The sequence below is a fragment of the Sphaerodactylus townsendi genome, linkage group LG07, assembly GCF_021028975.2.
Source record: "Sphaerodactylus townsendi isolate TG3544 linkage group LG07, MPM_Stown_v2.3, whole genome shotgun sequence".
NCBI classification, from domain to species: domain Eukaryota; kingdom Metazoa; phylum Chordata; class Lepidosauria; order Squamata; family Sphaerodactylidae; genus Sphaerodactylus; species Sphaerodactylus townsendi.
The window spans coordinates 113650609-113670469 of NC_059431.1; the positions used below are offsets into that span (position 1 = coordinate 113650609).

General features: G+C 49.6%; 2 protein-coding genes across 2 annotated transcripts in view; one reads left to right on the forward strand and one right to left on the reverse strand.

Annotated features, from left to right (window-relative positions):
* PHC1 (polyhomeotic homolog 1) overlaps window positions 1–19861 on the reverse strand; it is a 249717-nt gene that overhangs the window by 181157 nt on the left and 48699 nt on the right. The window lies entirely within an intron of this gene.
* Window positions 1–19861, forward strand: part of LOC125436354 (vang-like protein 1) — a 60920-nt gene that overhangs the window by 33282 nt on the left and 7777 nt on the right. The window contains exons 4-5 of the mRNA XM_048503275.1: window positions 11741–11874; window positions 16059–16191. Of these exons, the coding sequence (XP_048359232.1) occupies window positions 11741–11874; window positions 16059–16191 (267 nt within the window). The remainder of the gene's footprint in view (window positions 1–11740; window positions 11875–16058; window positions 16192–19861) is intronic.

Below are 19861 nucleotides of genomic sequence, written 5' to 3' on the forward strand. Positions count from 1 at the left end.
CTCTGTAGTCGTTCCCACTCAGAAGAGGACTGAAGTGCTCATTCTGTTGCATAATGCCACAGAGACCGCCATTTCCTGAACGGGAGCTGATCTCTGTCGTTTGGAGATTGGTTGTCATTCTGGAAGATCTCCAGGCCCAGATCTCTAGGAGGTCAGCAGCCCTAGTCTGGAGCAAACGTTGCATCTGGTGGCCTGTCTGTTCCGTCTGAGCCCCCAAATCTTTTGAGTCTGCAGGCACGTTTGGAATTTTGAGAAGAGGGGGTCAGTTCCACATCCAAAATGGCTTCCAAAAGAGGCGGAGCCAAGTGGAACATGTCCCTCTGCACACCACATAAACATAAGCATTTATTGTCATTGTGCATGCACAACAAAATTTACAGCAGCATTCCTCGATGCACACAATTTCAGACTGTACTATCTGAGACTCATACCCCATCCTCACTTTCCCCTTCCTCCACCCATCCCTACACAGCCCCAAACACATCAACACGAAGCCGCGAAGTTTAGCATAGCCACAGCTCTAGAGTAGAAGCGGTCTCTAAGCCTCTTTGTCCTAGTTTTGATAGACCTGTATCATCTGCCGGATGATAACAGTTCAAAAAAAGAGTGTGCTGGATGAGACGGGTCTCTCAGAATATTTTGGGCTTTCTTTAGGCTTCGGGAATTATAGAGTTCTTCCAAGGAGGGGAGAGGGCAGCCGATAATCCTCTGTGCAGTAGTGATCACCCTTTGGAGCGCCTTCCTATCTGCCACTGTGCAACTGGAGAACCATACACAGATGCAGTAGGTTAAGACACTCTCTATAGCACAGCGGTAAAAGGACACCAGGAGTTTTCCATTCAGTTGTTGTTTCCTTAAAAGTCTCAGCTAGGACAGTCTTTGCTGGGCCTTCTTAACCACTGCAGCAGTCTGTACGCCCCAGGTCAAGTCCTCTTTAATCATGACGCCCAGAAATTTGAAACTCGCCACCCGCTCTACTTGATCTCCATTTATAGTCAAGGACTATAAGTCCATTTATAGTCAAGGACTATATTCCAAAAGAGGCGGAGCCAAGGGGAACACGTCCCTCTGCACACCACCTGGGAAGAAGAGACGCCTGAAGGAGGGGAAAGGAACTGCACGCTGACTGATGAAAACCCGGATACTTTCCAGTCCCGATCCTCAAGTTGAGGGCAGCCGATTGCAAGCCTTGCTTTAACAGTGCTCCCAGCCACTTGCCAAAAAAGTTAATTGGGCACCCAGGGAGATATCACTGAGTGCCACGGAGTCCACGGGCACCATGTTGGGGAACCCTGCCGTAAGGACTTCTTCCTGCTGACGGCAGTTTTCATTTGCAGATTTGCTAAATTCCGCCCTCCAGAGTTGGCAGGATTTTATTTTTCGTCTGCAGACCAATAAATCAAACCCATCCTCTGCTACTCCTTGAGAGTGTTTATTGGCACCAGCGAAGGCCCGTGTGGGAAGGGCAGGGTGTGCCGGAGCACTAATGTGGGGGTTGGTGGCCGTTCCCATCCCTCCGTGGCTCCTGCCAGGCAGCCGGCAGAGCCGGCTTCACAAAAGGGAGCTGCTTTTTTCCTTCTTGTGGGTAGGAGTGTTTAGCAATGCCGCCCGGGGGAGATGTTTCAGGCGTGTGCTCATTCTGCCAAACGGGGGTCACCTCCTTGGCTTTCTTGTCTGGGGGATCGAGACCTGCTCTCCCTTGCTTGGTTTCCGCTGGAGGAAGAAAATGTAAAGCGGCAGCGGTGGTGGTGGTGGGGAGGGGGTGCCTAGAAAAAAGGGCTAACTATCAAAGTGGATCAACCACAGATGTTGAATCAGATAGGCTAGGGCAGTGATGGCGAACCTATGGCACGGGTGCCAGAGGTGGCACTCGGAGCCCTCTCTGTGGGCACGCACACACAGAGTTCGTCATGTGGGGGGACGGAAAATCACCCCCCCACACACATACACATCTAGGCTGGCCTGGGCCACTGAGCATGACATGCGTGCACCGTGGTGACCAGGGAGGACTTGGCTAGCGGGCCTGGTACCTGTGCTCCAGGTGGCTGCTGCCTGGGGCTGGGGTGGGGGGTGGGGTGGGGTGCAGAGGAGGCAGAGATGCTAGAGAGGCACAGAGCGGTGCACAAGGGACTTGCTGGAGGCTAGAGCAGGCTGGCCCCTGCTCGAGTGGGTGGGGTGGAGGAAGAGGGAGCCAACTGGTTTTTTCTAAACTAAAACCTCAGCATTCAGGTTAAATTGCCACGTTGGCACTTTGTGATAAATAAGTGGGGTTTGGGTTGCAATTTGGGCACTCGGTCTCAAAAAGGTTCGCCATCACTGGGCTAGGGGCAGCGATTCCCAACCAGGGTTCCGTGGTACCCTGAGGTGCCGTGAGCATGTCCCAGGGGTACTGCGGCAACGCTACCAGCCCCCCTCACTTTTGCGGTGTCTCCCGCCGGCACCACCAAGGATATGGAGCTAGCCTAGGAGGCACAGCCTGCGGCAAGGTCAGCAGCCACTCCCCCCCCCCCCCGTGTTTCCCTTCACCCTGGGATGGGAAGGTGGGGGGAGGATGGCAAGGGTACCGTGAGATATGAAGAGGGAGGTCAAGGGTACCATGACGTTGAAAAGGTTGGAAAACACTGGGCTAGGGGTGTCCAACTCTGGCGCTTCAGATGTTCATGGACTACAATTCCCATCAGCCCCTGCTGTTTTCCTGATGGTCAATTGGCCATGCCAGCAGGGGCTGATGGGAATTGTAGTCCATGAACATCTGAAGCGCCAGAGTTGGACACCTTTGAGATAGGCGATTTGCAGAGGCTGTTGTGGGTTTTCCAGGCTGCGTGGGCGTGGTCTGGTAGTTTTTGCTCCTAATGTTTTGCCTGAATCTATGGCTGACAGCTTCAGTGGAATGAACAAAAAAGGGGGCAAAAGCGGAACCCTACAGAACTAGAATTAAGTACCTGAAAGGTCAAGACATTATTTAAGGGGGCACTAAATATAAAACTGCTAAATATAAAAAATGCATGTGTATTTATTAGAAGAAGAAGAAGAAGAAGAAGAAGAAGAAGAAGAAGAAGAAGAAGAAGAAGAAGAGGAGGAGGAGGAGGAGGAGGAGGAGGAGGAGGAGGAGGAGGAGTTTGGATTTATATCCTCCCTTTCTCTCCTGTAGGAGACTCAAAGGGGCTTCCAATCTCCTTGCCCTTCCCCCCTCACAACAAACACCCTGTGAGGTGGCTGGGGCTGAGAGAGCTCCGGAAAGCTGTGACTAGCCCAAGGTCACCCAGCTGGCGTGTGTGGGAGTGCACAGGCTAATCTGAATTCCCCAGATAAGCCTCCATAACTCAAGCGGCAGAGCTGGGAATCAAACCTGGTTCCTCTTAGCCACTGCTCTTAGCCACTACGCCACTGCTGCTCCATATTACAAATTAAAATCTCCTACACTTGTGAAAGGCCCATAATAGGCTCCCTTAAGCATGCAGAATCACAATACACACAATGGTCCTATAGGACATTTTTTTGACCCTTAAAAAAAAAGACATGTTTCAGCCAACGTTGTCCTTAGTGGTCAAAAATAGTGCAATAATACTGTATTTAGCTTCCAGACTACAAATTGCAATTATAACTCTGATTTATGACCAATTGTTGGAGAGTTGTTTAAATTGGCACCCAGGACTTCCACACAAAGTCATGTTCTCCTAAGGAATATAATACAATGTGCCAATCATGCTCAATTCCCCTAGGGCAAAATCTTATAATGCCTCAGTCATAGGAAATTCTTTTAGTCTGGAGCAATTGAGCAAGGAGCAAAAACTACCAGACCGTGGCCAAACAGCCCAGGAAACCCACGACGGTAAGTTGATTCTGGCCAGGAAAGCCTTTGAGGGGATAGGAATCAATGGAGTTTGGAGCGTTCTTATAAAAAAGATTTCAAATGTTTAAAAACAAAATTAGAACATGAATGCCGAATACAAGCAACTGACACAGCCTGGATTTTAAAGGCAAAACTGCAAGGAATTGGGTAGGGTTGCCAATCTCTTGGTGGGACATGGAGATCTGAAATCAGAGGCGTAACTGCAATGGTGACATGTGGGGCGGCTTGTCCTGGGTGTCGCCATTTTTGTCACATGTTGGGGGGCTGGGGGCGTGTCAAGGGTGGCAGGGGGCGTGTGGGCAGTTCATGCCCCGGGCACAGTTCCCCCTCCCTTCGTCACTGCCTGAAATTAGAACTGAACTCCAGACTTCAAAAGCCAGTTCTCCAGTAGACAATTAGTGGAATCTGTGCCACTATACCCCACAGAAGTTCTTCTTGTCCTCAGACTCGCTGTCTCCAGGCACCGTTCCCCCAAACCTTCAGATATGGGTTTCCAGTTGCCAGTGCTGGAGGGGGTCACTTTAACACCGACCTCCTCAACCCAGAGCTTGGGGGGGGGGGTCTACCTGGGTTCATCCCTTTCTATGTAGACCCAGGTGGCCTGCACAACCCAGGTGGCCTTTTTCCATCTCCGCCAGGCTCGGCGGTTGGCCCCTTATCTCTCCCAACCTGACCTGGCCATCGAGATCCATACCACGGTTACCTCCAGATTAGACTACCGTAACTCGCTCTACATGGGCCTTCCCTTGCGGCTGATCCGGAAACTGAAACTGGTCCAGCATGCGGCAGCGTGGCTGCTCACAGGTGGCTCTAGTAGGGACCACATCTCCACTGTGCTGTGCCGACTGCACTGGCTCCCGGTGGAATACCAGATCACTTTCGAGGTGTTGGTTCTGACTTTTAAGGCCCTTCTGGGCCTGGGGCCCTCAGACCTTAGGGCAGGGGTCTTCAAACTGTGGCCCCCCAGATGTTCATGAACTACAATTCCTATCAGCCCTGCCACTTGGCCATGCTGGCAGGGGCTGATGGGAATTGTAGTCCATGAACATCTGGAGGGCCATAGTTTGAAGACCCTTTCCTTAGGGACTGTCTCTCACCTTACGTCCCCATTCGGCCTCTGCGTTTTGCAGAGGCAAACTTGCTGGGGGTCCCCATCCCCTCAGTGATGTGACTGGCCTCCCAGGACTTTTACTGCTGTGGCCCCTGCCTGGTGGAACAATCTTCCTCCTGCCATCTGGGCCCTGCGTGACCTTGAGCAGTTCAGCAAGGCCTGGAAAACGGAGTTGTTCCACTGGGCTTTTGGGGAGACCGATCGCTGATGTGCTATCCCCTTCCATCCCCTATATACCATCATAACTGGCTGCTATTATTATTGTGCGCAGGACATTATTGTGTCCTTTTCTTTGAGTTGCCATTTGTTGTTAGGTTTTTTGCTATGATGTTGTGTTTTAATTATTCCTGGTTTTTAATTATTTGATTGTAATTGTGATATTTTAATGATATTCTATTTTCTATATACCACCCAGAGCCCTCCAAGGGTGGGAGCCAGAGGTGGGATCCAGCAGGTTCTCATAGGTTCCCGAGAGTAGGTTACTAATTATTTGTGTGTGCCGAGAGGGGGTTACTAATGGGTGATTTTGCCATGTGATTTTTGCCTTAGTTACACCCCTCCTCTCAGCAGTAGTGCACCGAACTTGAAGCATCTAGCAGGAGGTGCACCGGCGTTCATGGCAGCCTGCGTGCATTCGTTTTCTGCTCAAGGACCGGCGCAGTGGCTGTGTCCTTGCCACAGCCCCGCCCAGGAATGCCCCACCCCCGGAATGCCAGGCCACGCCCCGTCGTGCCCCGCCCAGCCCCATTGGCGCTACGCCAGTTTGAATCCCACCACCAAGGGAACCTGTTAGTAAAATTTTTGGATCCCACCACTGGTGGGAGCTATAATAAATTTAACAAATAAATAAATATTTTTCAATCCAGAGTTGAATCCCTCGAATGGGCCACCTCTGGAGATTTCACAGCGCCGCGATCAACAACCCCTGGTTGCATGTTTCACAACTGAGTGGGAAGCAATTGCATTTATGTTATATTGTGTTATGTTTGATATCACAGCTGCCAGTTCTTTAACTGATTGTTGTTGGCCTTTCACTACAATTCGAGCCTCACCGAAAGGCCTAGAAAGTTGTAATGTATTGGCATACTATTCGTGCAGATCCCAGCAGGGCTGTCTTCTGATACTGACAGATGTTGATTTTGTCGATCTGAAGATGTTTCAAGTGTAGCCCTCGTGTTTTCAGAATGGTGCCCAGCGTGCTGATTACCACTGGGACGACCTCAGCTGGTTTGTGCCATAGATGCTGTATCTCATAAGAACATAAGAAAGAGCCTGCTGGATCAGACCAGAGTCCATCTAGTCCAGCACTCTGCTAGTCGCAGTGGCCCACCATGTGCCTTTGGGAGCTCACATACAGGATGTGAAAGCAATGGCCTTCTGCTGCTGCTGCTGCTCCCAAGCACCTGGTCTGCTAAGGCATTTGCAATCTCAGATCAAGGAGGATCAAGATTGGTAGCCATAGATCGACTTCTCCTCCATAAATCTGTCCAAGCCCTTTTAAAAGTTATCCAGGTTAGTGGCCATCACCACCTCCTGCGGCAGCATCTCGATTTTCAAATTGTGGTATTTAGTGACCTTCTCATGTTTTTTTTTTCATGTAACCGGGTACTGCTATGTTGATGATAGTCACTTTCTTGTCCTCGATCACTGTGATTTCCAAACGGTTTGTCCGTTTGGATTTGAAAGTCCAACACAGGATCTTGATCTTCTCACTTTCTGTGACTTTCTCTGGACCATGTTCCCACCAGTTTTTAGCTGTCCTAATGTTGTAATTCTTGCATAAATTCCGGCGGATCATCTTGGCCACTGAGTGGTGCCTCTTTTTGTACTCAGTTGGACGATCTTTTTGCAGCAGCTGAGGACAAGATCTACAGTTTCCTCCGCTACTTTGCACAATCTGCACTTTGCGTTATCTGAGGATTTTTCTAGTCTGGCCTTGATTGAATTTGTTCTAATGGCTTGCTATTATTATCAAAAATAACCAACACATTGTATCACAACTGCCAGATGATGATGATGATTGTTGTTGTTGTTTGTTGTTGTTGTTGTTGTTGCATTTGGGGTGGAATTGGAATCTTAAAGAGGAAAATGAGGTGCTATTTCAGTCAAGCGCTGACCAAGAATAGAAGGTCTTGAAGAAAATGAGGGGCGAGGGGCAGAATCACAGAGTTTATTTCCAAGACTTCTTTTTCTAGTAAATATATTAGCATAATTTAGAATATCTCAGGAAACCTATGGAATATTTTCTCTTTAAGAAAGATGAAAAAGCTGCTTTTAAATGTAAAAATTTAAAAGACAGAAGCCCTTTGTTCCTACAAAAATGCTGTCTAATGAGTATGTAAGACAACCTGTAGTTAGATAATTACAATTCTTGTAGAGGCCCACAACCCAGGAACCTTCTCACCTGTTCCTTCATTATTATTTTTTCAGTCGCTTCTAAAAAAAGCCGGTCTGCATTTAAAAGCATGCCCGCCGTATTGAGAAACAAGATTATCTCTGGGGAAGTAGCAAAACGGCTTTCGATCTGTACAGATAACTCGGTTCTGACTAATATTTATTGATTGATTATTTAATGTTGATGGACCGCCCACCCTCAAAGGGCTCTGAAAGATGAAAGCAGTTAATCTTTCAGAAACTGATTCTGATTTGCAAGAGAAACACAATCCTATCATTTTGAAGGACCTATTCTTCCAGGGTGGGCAGCCCAATCTAGAGCTTCAGGTGACCAGGAATGGCACTGCTACCATGTCATCCTGCCATCCCCCGAGGGCTTTATGGCAGCGTGGAGCAGCAGAAAACACAAAAAAGCCCTCCTCACCACTGGGGTTTAATAGTCTTACACCACCCAAAAGGGTGGCGCAAGTCCAAGTCCTGAGCTCTGGCGATTCTGCCCGCAAACCTAGGGTGGAAGCTGACTGATGTTGGCTCCACCCCCAGGAACGCCCCCTCACCCCCCCTCCACATGGGAGTCCAATCGGAACACCAGTGCAACTCCATGGCAGCCTGGACTTTCGGATTTCACCACCGTGGAGCTGGTGAATGGCCTGCTGCCAGCATCTTTGCTTCCTCTGCCAGTAGAGGTGCCCCGCGCATCAACAGAGGGGGCAGACACATTGGCGCAGCCCTGTGCCAACTCCACGACAGCTTTCAGCCCCCCCTCCAATAGGATTGGGGTGTTAGTGCTGGGTGGATATAGCTAGTAAGACTAGATTTAAACAAGGTTTTCAACCCTCTTTTATGGTCTTCTGGAGGTTTTCTCCTCCATGGAAAGAATAATGTAAGGCTATACAGATAAAAAATCCCAGGACTTGTGGAGTATTTCATTCACTTTTATTTTTACTGCATGCCCCTCCCTCTTCACACTTTGCTCCTTGTGCAGATCTGTTCATTGAAAATGGTGGGGGGAAGAATTAGGACTAATAAAAGGAAACACTTCTTCACACAACGTCTGGTTGGTGTTTGGAATATGCTGCCACAGGAGGTGGTGATGGCCACTAACCTGGATAGCTTTAAAAAGGGCTTGGACAGATTTATGGAGGAGAAGTCGATCTATGGCTACCAATCTAAATCCTCCTTGATCTCAGATTGCAAATGCCTTAGCAGACCAGGTGCTCAGGAGCAGGAGCAGCAGAAGGCCCTTGCTTTCACATCCTGCATGTGAGCTCCCAAAGGCACCTGGTGGGCCACTGCGAGTAGCAGAGTGCTGGACTAGATGGACTCTGGTCTGATCCAGCAGGCTAGTTCTTATGTTCTTATTCCACTCTATTCCTCTCTAAACAATCTTCTATTCATTGAACTTCTTGAAACTCAGCACTTAAGGGGCAAAGGGCTGATTCTGTGCACACGTATTTGCAAAGGAACAATGGGATGAAGGTCTTTTTCTCAACTCTGTCTGTTTTCTAATACGATAATATCTTCCAAATGGAAAAATGGCCCCAAATAACTTTGCAGAAACTTCTGAAAGAACATGACATTGTGAGTGGAGTAATGCAATTCATTTACCAAAAATTTAAATATTGCATGAATATACAGTCTCATGCTACATAATTGAAAAACTAATCCTTATTTCACGATGAAAAGCCTTCGGGCTGTGATGATGTTATCCATTCAGTCATTCTCGACCCTTGGTGACCCGATATGCAAGCTCTTTCCACATTTTTCGATTTAGTACTGCTTCCTTCAGCTGGTTGATGTTCATGCCTGTATCAGCTTTTATGGTATATAAAATATATTGGGCTATAATTAAGGTGACCAGATTGTCACCTTTTTAAACTGGGACCAGGGTGCGCACGCAGCCGCAGGAGCGCACTGCCTTCTGGGGCGTTCCCCTGTTTCCCACCCTGTCACAGGGGAGCGCCCCAAAAGGCAGTGTGCTCCTGTGGCCGCGTGCGCAGGGGGCTGCCGCAATGCCTTCTGGGGCGCTCCCGTTTCCCCGCCCTGTGACAGGGCGGGAAATTGGGGAGCGCCCCAGAAGGCAGTGCGCTCCTGCGGCTGCGTGCATGGGAGGCTGCTGCACTGCCTTCTGGGGCGCTCCCCTGTTGGGCGGGAAAAGGCGAGCACCCCAGAAGGCAGTGCGGCAGCCTTCCAAAAATCGGGACAGTAAAAAAAAAACTACAGGACGCGGGACAAATTGGTTTTAGGCGGGACTGTCCCGCCAAAAGCGGGACGTCTGGTCACCTTGGCTATAATGCATCTTAGACAGAAAATTAACTTTAGATATTTTCCTCAAGAAGCATTTTATTTTTTACTCTGATTTAGCAACATGTCTAGTCTTCCGTAGTTCTAGCCACAGTAACTATGACATGTACAATGTATACTACTGATAACAGGACACACTGAAATTATTTCAAAGTTTCCCGCAAAATCACCCCTTCATATCGCAACCTGTGAGATTTGAGGCGGGCATCAGTTTTCATTAGTTATTGAGGGAGCTGGAAGCAAATTTGAAGCAGTGATCATTGCTTACAATGCGCAGATTAACTCCGTGCTGGTCTACGATAAACAGGAAAGTCAAACAGAGGTGAATTTTGTATTATTTTGGATGGCTTATAGCAGTGGTGGCGAACCTATGGCACGGGCGCCAGAGGTGGCACTCAGAGCCCTCTCTGTGGGCACGCGCGCAGTCACCCCCTCCACACACGTATCTAGGCTGGCTTGGGCCGCTGGGCTCGATTATTAGCATTAAACCTAAGACCTAGTTTTGGGGAAGCAGTGTAGGTAACCCTGTTAAGCACTGTTAAACTCCACTGATTTTCTTGCAAAGAACTAAAGCGCGATCTCTTACCTGGGAGTAAGCTCGGTTGCTGGCAGTGGGGCTTGCTTCTGAGTAAACCCTCCTAGGGTCAGGATTCACCTGTTGGAAGAGTTGCACGGTTGCTTCAAAGCAAAACCACCAATTACCACCCAGCTTACTCCTGAGTAACGCGCGCCTCGGAGCCCACCGTTTTTTCTAAACTAAAACCTAAGTATTCAGGTTAAATTGCCCTGTTGGCACTTTGCGATAAATAAGTGGGTTTTGGGTTGCAATTTGGGCACTTAGTCTCACTGGCTTATAGGCTGTTTTGAAGTCCAAATAATAACACTGTCTTTTCCTATGCTACAGTGTTTGCGGCACCTATTTTTAACTTAATATTTGCTTCCATTTTCTCCACTGTCACCAACTAAGAAGTGTTTTGGCATCTCTCGATTTAGTTTGCTGCTGCATCACTGTACTGGGTGTCCTAGTTGTTGTTATTTGCCCAAAAAAACAAATACTTCCAAGTTTCATAAATATGTTGACCGTTGCAGTGTTTCTGGAAAGGTTACACCCCTATCCCTAGCAATCTTGGAATTCCCTCAGGAAACAGTAATGCTGCTAAGATGGTTAAAAGGCTAATGTCACAATCCTAAGCAAAGTGCTCAGCTCAGTCCACCCAAGTCTATTAAACTCAGTTGGCTTAAAAGAGTGTAACTTTGCTTATGATAATTTCAGAGGGATATAGTCTGTCTCAGAAAAAAAGATGTTAAGGTTGTATATTCCTCTGCCAGACAGCTCTACATGCTGGACCTTCTTTGTTCCACCTACCTAGCCCTGCTCTTCCCTTCCCCCACCCCCCGGGTATCAGTTCGAAAGAAAAAAAACACATTTCGGCATTCAGTTTAATTATACAACATTATACGTTCAATAACGCACAAAATAATGGTATTGACAAAGGCAGCGCATAAAAATGAATGATTATTCTCATATTCTTTCGGGACTATATTCTAATGTGGAAGCATACAGTTTTCTCAATCGCTGCACCTCAACTGACCCTACTAACATCTTTTTCTGAGACGGCGGAAGCGGTATTAGTCTGTTGCAGAACAGCTACATTTCAGTCCAGTAGCAGGTTAGAAGACCAACAAGCTATTCGAGACATAGCTTTTGAGAGTTCAAGTACCTCACGAAGGGATTTTTGTCTCTGGAAAACGTATACCCTGAGAGTCTTGTCAGTCTCCAGCGAGCTGCTGGATTTCAACCTGGTTTCTTCGCTTAGAATTTCGCTGTAAATCTTTCACTGAGTCACTGTTTGAGGAAGAGAAATTGAAGGTCCCCATTAGCTAGAGAAACAAAAAGCGACTCTAAATACCAGTGCCTGATTTCACAGTAGCATCTTTGGGGTCTGATATGCCAACTGGAATACAAGGAGATCATGTGTTGTTTCCAAGTTGAATGGTGATGTCCCATCTTTGTGTTTATTTATGCTTTTTATTTAAAAAAAACAACAACCTACATTTCTCCCCATCTCTCTTTCCAGTATCCAACGTGCTGCCGTGGTTATTCTGGAAAATTACTACCGAGATTTTGCAGTCTACAACCCAACGTTGATCTTGGCTTCTAAAGCACGGGCCGCAAAACACATGGCCGGTCTGAAGGTCTACAGTGTGGATGGTAGGCCACGGGTGGGGTGAGGGCGTGGAAGGATATTTGTGGATGCTCTCTGGGAAGTGTTGAGGACTTTCTTAACTCCCCTTCACTGCCTACACCCTGAGGTTTATCGTATTATGCTCTCACTGCCTTCTTTGAAGCGAGCCCCCCATTTCCTCCATTTCTGGTTCAAACACTGGCTCAGTGAAAGGGTCTTACTGTTAGCTCGTGGCCTAGAATGCCAGAGGATGAGGGGTACGGTTACTAGTTGTGGGTTGAGAAATACCTGGGTATTTTTAGGGAGCGGAGCCTCGGAAAGGCAGAGTTTGAGGGCAGGGGTGAGGGACCTCAATGGGGTACAATGCTATAGAGTTCACCCTCCAAAGGAGCCATTTTTCTCCAGGGGAGTTACCTGGGTAATCTGGACATCCCATCCCATGGTGCTCAGCTCTTTTTCCTCTGCTACTTCAGGGTCTGTCCCAAAAAAATCCCACCTGCTCCTTATCTTGGACTCCCGGGGCAGGGGCGGAGCAAGGGGGAACTGCGTGTGGGGCATGCATGCACCCCGCGCCCCTGCCCTGCCCTACTCCCTGCCCCACTCCCTGCTTCTGCACAGGTGCACTCCCGGGGCGTTGCGCCCCCCCGTCCCATTGGTGCTACGCCACTGCTCCAGGGGTTGGCCTGCAAAGTGCAAAGAGATTATTATTCATCTGCTGTTTGTTTGTTTTTAGTGTCTGAGACAAAGTGGGCTTTTCAAGTTTTATGCAGCTTTATCTGATTTTCACAAAATTGCTCAGCCTCCAGAGACAGTTGACCTCTGAGTCCCAATGCCAGGGGGCAGCGTGTGGGGGAACACCTTGGCCTTTGTTCCCTGTCGTTAGACCGCCGGACCAACTGGCTGGCCTCTGGGTGGCTATTATACTTTTTTTAACGGCAATTCAGGGGTAGAATCAGCTGCCAAGGGTGGTAGAGAGCTCCCCCTCGTTGGCAGTCTTCAAGCAGAGGCCAGGCGAACATCTGTCAGGGATGCTCTAGGCTGATCCTGCAGTGAGCTGGGGGTTGGACTAGATGGCCTACATGGCCCCTTTCAACTCTGTGATTCTATAACTTGGGACATTCCTTGACATTCTGGGCCTGACCGGCTTCCAGGTCCCTGCTTAAAATAGCCCGCTGAAGTTCTCTTCCAGGCCTGTGAAATTGGCCGGCGGGACTCAGTCTTGGGGATAGTTGGGGCAAACCCAGGCCATGCGTTTTGCACCTGGGTGCTGAGGCTGGCAAGAACGCTGGATCTTCCTCGAGGAACATTCCTGTGGATTTTTCACCCCAGTGTGATATTCTCCAAAAACATTCCTTTGTGGAAGAAATACGTTGCTGGAGAAATTACCGTACTTCCACTATAGGATTAACCCAAGACTTCCTAGGCTCAGGGCGGATTGCAAGGCTCCGCCTTCATAAGGGTCCAAGACCACTTTATTTATGTTTTATTTTACTTATACACTGCCTGTCTCCCCACTGACTTACATCATCCTTCTTGGCTCCATTTTATTCTCACCACAACATCTTGATAATGTGTAATAGTGGCACAAGATCTTCCATGGCAGAGTGGAGGTTCACACCTGGGACTCCCAGATTCTAGTTCTAACCACTACACGAGTGATGGCGAACTTATGGCACAGGTGCCAGAGGTGGCACTCAGAGCCCTCTCTGTTTCACGCACAAACAGAGTGCCCCCCCCCCCAACACATCTAGGCTGACCTGGGCCGCTGGGCTCAATTATTAGCATTAAACTTAAGACCCAGTTTTGGGGAAGTAGTGCAGGTAACCCTGTTAAGCACTGTTAAACCCCACTGTTTTTCATGCAAAGAACTAAAGCACAATCCTTTACCTGGAAGTAAGCTCGGTTGCTGGCAATGGGGCTTGCTTCTGAGCAAACCCTCCTAGGGTCGTGATTCAGCCATTGGAAGAGTTGCATGGTTGCTTCAAAGCAAAGCCATTGACTACCACCAAGCTTACTCCTGAGTAACGCGTGCCTCGGAGCCAACCGTTTTTTCTAAATGAAAACCTCAGTATTTAGGTTAAATTGCCGTGTTGGCACTTTGCGATAAATAAGCGGGGTTTGGGTTGCAATTTGGGCACTCGGTCTCGAAAAGGTTCGCCATCACTGCACTACACCATTTGGAGGAGTGGGGAATCAAATCTGGTTTTCCCGATTTGACTCCCCACTCTCCCCCATGAAGCCTGCTGGGTGACCTTGGGCCAGTCACAGTTCTCTCTGAACTCTCTTAGCCCCACCTGCCTCCCAAGGCGTCTGTGGTGGTGAGAGGAAGTTGGTAAGCTTCTTTGAGACTCCTTTTGGTTGAGAAAAGCAGGGTATAGATCTAAACTTTTCTTCTTCAATGTGGCCTAGGATATTTTTTTCAGTGCAGTTATCCTTTATTACTTCTGGTGGAAGAAAGTTCCACAGGTCAAAATCTCTTCTCATTGAAGTCTGCTTGCACGGACACATGTCCTCTGATTTTGCTTGAAAAAAGGCAAAACTGGGGTCTCCTTCTGAAAGTTCACGGGGAGCAGGAATTAAGAGGAAGGAAGAGAATATGGCATTTAGTGGCTGCACAACTAAGTTCTCTTCTCGAGAGAGAGATAGGAGTGTATATATTGGATGTGCGGGAGGAATTGGGGGCCTGCGAGTTCCAGGGCTAGCTTAAAAGGTGTCATAAACAGAACAGCTTTCAGTACGGCTATAAGCAGACGTGTGTTTATCAAGAAGCTTTGAAGAAAAGGCTGCAGTTTGGGGTCTTTCCTTTCCCTGTCTGAACTTTCGGGAGAGGCGCTTAGGTGGGTAGAATCAGATGCTCTTTTTCTGGCTGGGAACTTTACGTCGTCATTTGTGGGGCTGCTTTGGTTGTCGTCGTTGTCTCATGTCTCTCAATGTCGTTTTCTGTCTTGCCTCCCCCTCCCCCTCCCTTATTTTTCCTGCCTCCCTTTTGTGCTTCTTCTTTGTCTCGTTGCTGACTTGCCCCCGTGTCTCAGCTGCCCTTGTGGCCAAACTGAACATGTATTTTGCAGAGGGTAAGTAACCTCTTCTGTCCGTGTGCGTATCCCCCTTTTTACACACGCTCGCCCGTTGCTGCTTTGTGGAGCTCTTCCTTATAATTGCTATTTCTACCCTTGTGAGTTGCCTGGGATTTATAAGTGGTCCTCCTCTCTCGCTTAGGTTTCCCCCTTTTTTAATTAATAAGCCTTGATTTGGCATAACAATAATCATAACACAATTTTAAAAAAACCTGAGATAAAAGGTACACAAATACAAAGGTTTAAGATAGAATATACATTATTGATTGCGCGTCACCTCCAGTAAAAATCGTGCTACCAATTCACAAGTTTCATTGTCAGAATTGTCCGGGAGGAAAGGGAGTCTACCTGATTCTCCCATTTCACTCGGTATCCTACCCTGTTTCCCCTAATATAAGACTTCCCCGAAAAATAAGACATAGTAGAGGTTTTGCTGAAGTGCGAAATATAAGGCATCCCCTGAAAGTAAGACATAGCAAAGTTTTTGTTTGGAAGCATGCCCGACGAACAGAACACAGAAAAAATAAGACATCTCCTGAAAATAAGACATAGCGCATTGTTGGGAGCAAAAATTAATATAAGACACTGTCTTATATTCGGGGAAACACGGTAGAAAGAATATTGGAATATTTTAATCTGATATTAGCAAATTCAGGGCAGCAAAGCAGTTGATGTGCCAATGTTTCAATTTGTTGTTCACCGCAAGAGCATACCCTTTCGCTCATTTCCAAGTTGTTAAATCTACCACGCAATAAAGCGGAGGCTCCCTCTTTTTAAGTCACCCAAATGCTTTTTTGCAGCCTCGTAGCTGCTCCTCAAGGGGGTTCTTGGGATGGGAATGGGGCCGTGGTGGGATTCAAATAATTGAACAACCGATTCCGGTGGTGGGATTCAAATAATTGAACAACTGGTTGTTTACAAGCACCATTTTAACAACCGGTTGTGCCGGAGGGGTGCGAACCTGCTGAATCCCACCACCGGAATAGGGGTATGCGTCACACGCCTTTCTCAGAGAATGGGTATCTTGGACCGAGCGCTGCCGTTCATTGGCAGGCCGACTGACCCCTGAGGGCTTGTTCACTTTCACCATGTTCTCTTTTTCACCGTCCATCTTCCTGTCGGACTTCTTCCCAAAGGGCCCGATAACAATGACGCCAGTCCGTCCCGGGCCATGATCGCCGCCGCCGCTCACCGCCGAGATTCCAGTCACAACGAGCTCTACTACGAAGAAGCCGACCACGAGCGCCGGGTCCGAAAACGCCGAGCGAGGTCAGGATCGGCTGTGGGTCGAGGCAGGATTAACCCACTGTTTTCCTCCCCAGTCTGGAGTTGGGGGCAAGGAAGAAGAGCCAGCTCTCTGTGCCCAAATTGGCATAGTCTTTCTTCTCGAGGCTCATTCTGTCGCCACTTTCTGAATGGAGAGGGTGGTTAAGTAGAGGCAGCAATAAAAAAGTCACCAGAAGTCCAGAGAGACTGAAGGGTCAGGCTCAGTGGCAGGGCAACCAGGGCCAATTGTCCCCTCCATCCCTGTTGTAGGCAAAATGGAAGAACTTAGCAGGCACTGCTCCGGTGTTTTAGAAGGGGTTCACACATGACTGGTGAAGGGCAAGGTCAGAGGACCAGATCAGAGATACGTTTGTCAGTGAAGGTGATTTTTAGTCCTAGGGGACTAGATGGGGCAAGATGGGTCCCTTTGACTCCCCCCCCCCCAAACACCTCCTCACTCGGCTGGGCAGCCATCTTGCAGTTTGTGGAGATGTCATCCCCAGAACTGGGATGGTTTTAGGGCCTACCATCTCTCGTTCCCTTCTTCAGAGCTCTCAGCAGGAGGAGAAACTGGCAGTAGCCCAAGTGGGCTCAGGAGTGAAGAGGGCAGCCCTCCAGTGGCGTATCTGCCTATGTACAAGGGTAGTACAACAGAAGTTAAAGGGTCCCTCCTCTTACTAGCCGGCAAGCTCCGGGCTACGAGAAGGAAGAAGAGAGGGGGAGGCGAGGGCGTGGAGACGGAAAAACGGACCCAATTAGTAACCCCCTCTCGGCACACACAAATAATTAGTAACCCACTCTCGGGAACTGGTGAGAACCTGCTGGATCCCACCTCTGGTATCAACCCCGTCCACTCTGGATGGCGGCCCACTGGTCCCGCCTCGCAGTCCCAGCGAGCCAACAGAGCAGGAGGACGGGGGAGCCCCGCCTCCCTCCGACCCAGCGTGCCTTGCCCATGGGGGGTGGGAATTCAGGTTTTGTCATCGGGCTCCAGTTTGCCTAGATACGCCTCTGCAACCCTCTATCAGCCTCGGTAGGCTTGGCACCACCACTCATCTGCCTTGGCACCCTCTCAGACCAGATCTCAAATGTTTATACATTTCATTTGCTAAGTGTGCAAAGCCGTAGTATCATCCAATCAGGGCCGGCCAAAGAATTTTGGGCACCCTAGGCCCATGGTGGCGAACCTTTGGCACTCCAGATGTTATGGACTACAATTCCCAATTCCCATCAGCCCCTGCCAGCATTGGTCATGCTAGCAGGGGCTGATGGGAATTGTAGTCCATAACATCTGGAGTGCCAAAGGTTCGCCACCACTGCCCTAGGCAGATGACTTTCCCTTTGGCGTGAGTGCCGATGAATCAGATGAATGGTGAGTGCGTCCAGAAAGGAGTGGGGTTGGGTGAATCCCTTTCCGTTTAGAAAGACGTGAGAGAACCAGTTGCAGGATTCACTCATTTGGGCACAGAGTCAGCCTGGTGCAGTTGCTCAGAGGAGGTAGACTCTAATCTGGAGAAATGGGTTTGATTCCCTGCTTCTCCACGTGGGCGGTGGAGTCTCATCTGGTGAACTGGATTTGTTTCCCCGCTCCAATACATGGAGCCCTCTGGGTGACTTTGGGCCGGTCGCAGTTCTCTGCAAACTCTCTCAGCCCCACCTAGTCATAAGGTGTCTGTTGTAAAGAAAGGAAGGGGAAAGGATGTTGTAAGCAGCCTTGAGACTCCTTACAGGAGAGAAAGGGGGATATAAATCCAAACTCCTCTTCCTCCTCAGCCACTGCCCCATACAGCTGCCTGCAGGCCAGTATTTTAATTGTAACCAGCTTTCTGCTTGGGGGTTTTCAAATCCACCTGTTGCCCCCCCCCCCCCTTTGCCTGAGCGTCTGTGTTCACCAACAGGCAGGCCTGAGGGAAAACACAGCCAGTGGCGTAGTGCCAATGGGACAGGGGGGGCAAAACCCCCAGGCGTGCCCTGGTGTGGGGGCGTGGCTGGGGCATTCTGGGGCAGGTGGCGGGGCAGCAGGGGTGAGGGCAAGCGCGTGCCCTGGGTGCAGTTCTCCCTCGCTCCGCCCCTGCATGCAGCCAAACACCCACAGACACTGCACCCAGTGCGAGCATCTCATCGCATGGGAGGCCCAGTTGGCTGCTTTTTTCAGCCCCACACACCAGAGGCAGGCTGCTGGGCAGAGGGCAAGGCCGAGGCTCCGAGCTTCCTCAGCCGCCTCTGCTGATTTTGGGATGAGCTGCCCCGACCTCCCTCCTCCATGCCAGCCTTCGGCCCAGTGTTGGTTGTTTGGTTTACAAGCTCCAGAGAAACAGGCTGCTGACTTGAAGGAGGGATCTCATGAAGTTTTGCTTTCTGTCTCCTCTGGTGCTTCCTGTTCACACGTGGGCTGCTTCCGGCCCTGTTCCACAGCAGGGAACTTGTGGGGGGGGGGGGGGCATTCTCAGCCGTGATGAAGCGGGGAAAGAATTCTCATTTGCCGCTCTTATCTTCCTTTATAAAAGCAGATGTCCTTCCCCGCCACTCCGCCCTGCAACCTAGATGGCATTTGCTTGGGAAGGCCTTGTTTGCTCAGCTGCACGAAAGCAGAGGTGTTCCGTCAAGGGTCCTGCGTAGCGAACGAAGGAGAATGGAATGCTGCCCATCCGTTCGAGCAAACCCAAGGGCGGGCCAAACCAACGTGGCTTCAAGCCCCCCCATCCCACCCCCCCGAAAAGCTGCCTCAGGGTGTTTAGGATGGGGATGGGAAATTCCTGGATATTGGGGGCAGGGGTGGAGCCTGGGGAGGGAAAGGATTTACAAGGACTGGGAGAGGGTGTAATGCCATAGAGTCCGTCGACCAGAGCAGCCGTTTTCTCCCGGGGATCTGACCTCTGCAATCTGACGATCAGTTCTGATTTTCTGGAGGTCTCCAGCCCCCCCTGGAGGTTGGCAACCCTTAGCAGCGTTAGGCTTCCCCAAGCCTTCCGGGGGTGCCTGAAGCCCTCCCAGAATTTCAAGTAATCTCCAGACTGCCTGGATCAGTCCTCCCGGAGAAAACGGGTGCTTTGCAGGGTGGACTCTATGGCAGCAGAACTTGCTGGAATCCCAATCCTCCTTAATGCCCCCCTCCACAAGCTCCACCCCCTCCCACCCCAAACCTCTGGGAATGCCCCAATCTAGTTCTGGCAAGCCTGCTTCCTGCAAGATCTCTCAAGATCTCCCCTTTATACGTCCCCTTTATCAGCCAGAATCCTTTGCATTCTTGCAGACCCAGCTGTTGCTCTTTCTGCTCCCATCCAAAGAGGGGGACCCACATCACCTTAGGATGCTACCCTCCAAGTGGGGCCCAGAACTACACCTGGCCTCCAGATTGCAGAGCTCAGTTTCCCTGGAGCAGGGGTCTGCAACCTGCGGCTCTCCAGATGTTCATGGACTACAATTCCCATCAGCCCCTGCCACCATGGCCAATTGGCCAATGGGAATTGTAGTCCATGAACATCTGGAAGAAAAAGCTGCAGGTTCTAGACCTGCCCTAGGAAACTGTAGATGCTCTGGAGGCTGGTGGCATAGCCCCCCACTGAGGTCCTTGTCTTCCCAGCTTCTAGGACAGGAGTCTGCAACCTGTGGCTCTCCAGATGTTCATGGACTACAATTCCCATCAGCCCCTGCCAGCATGGCCAATTGGCCA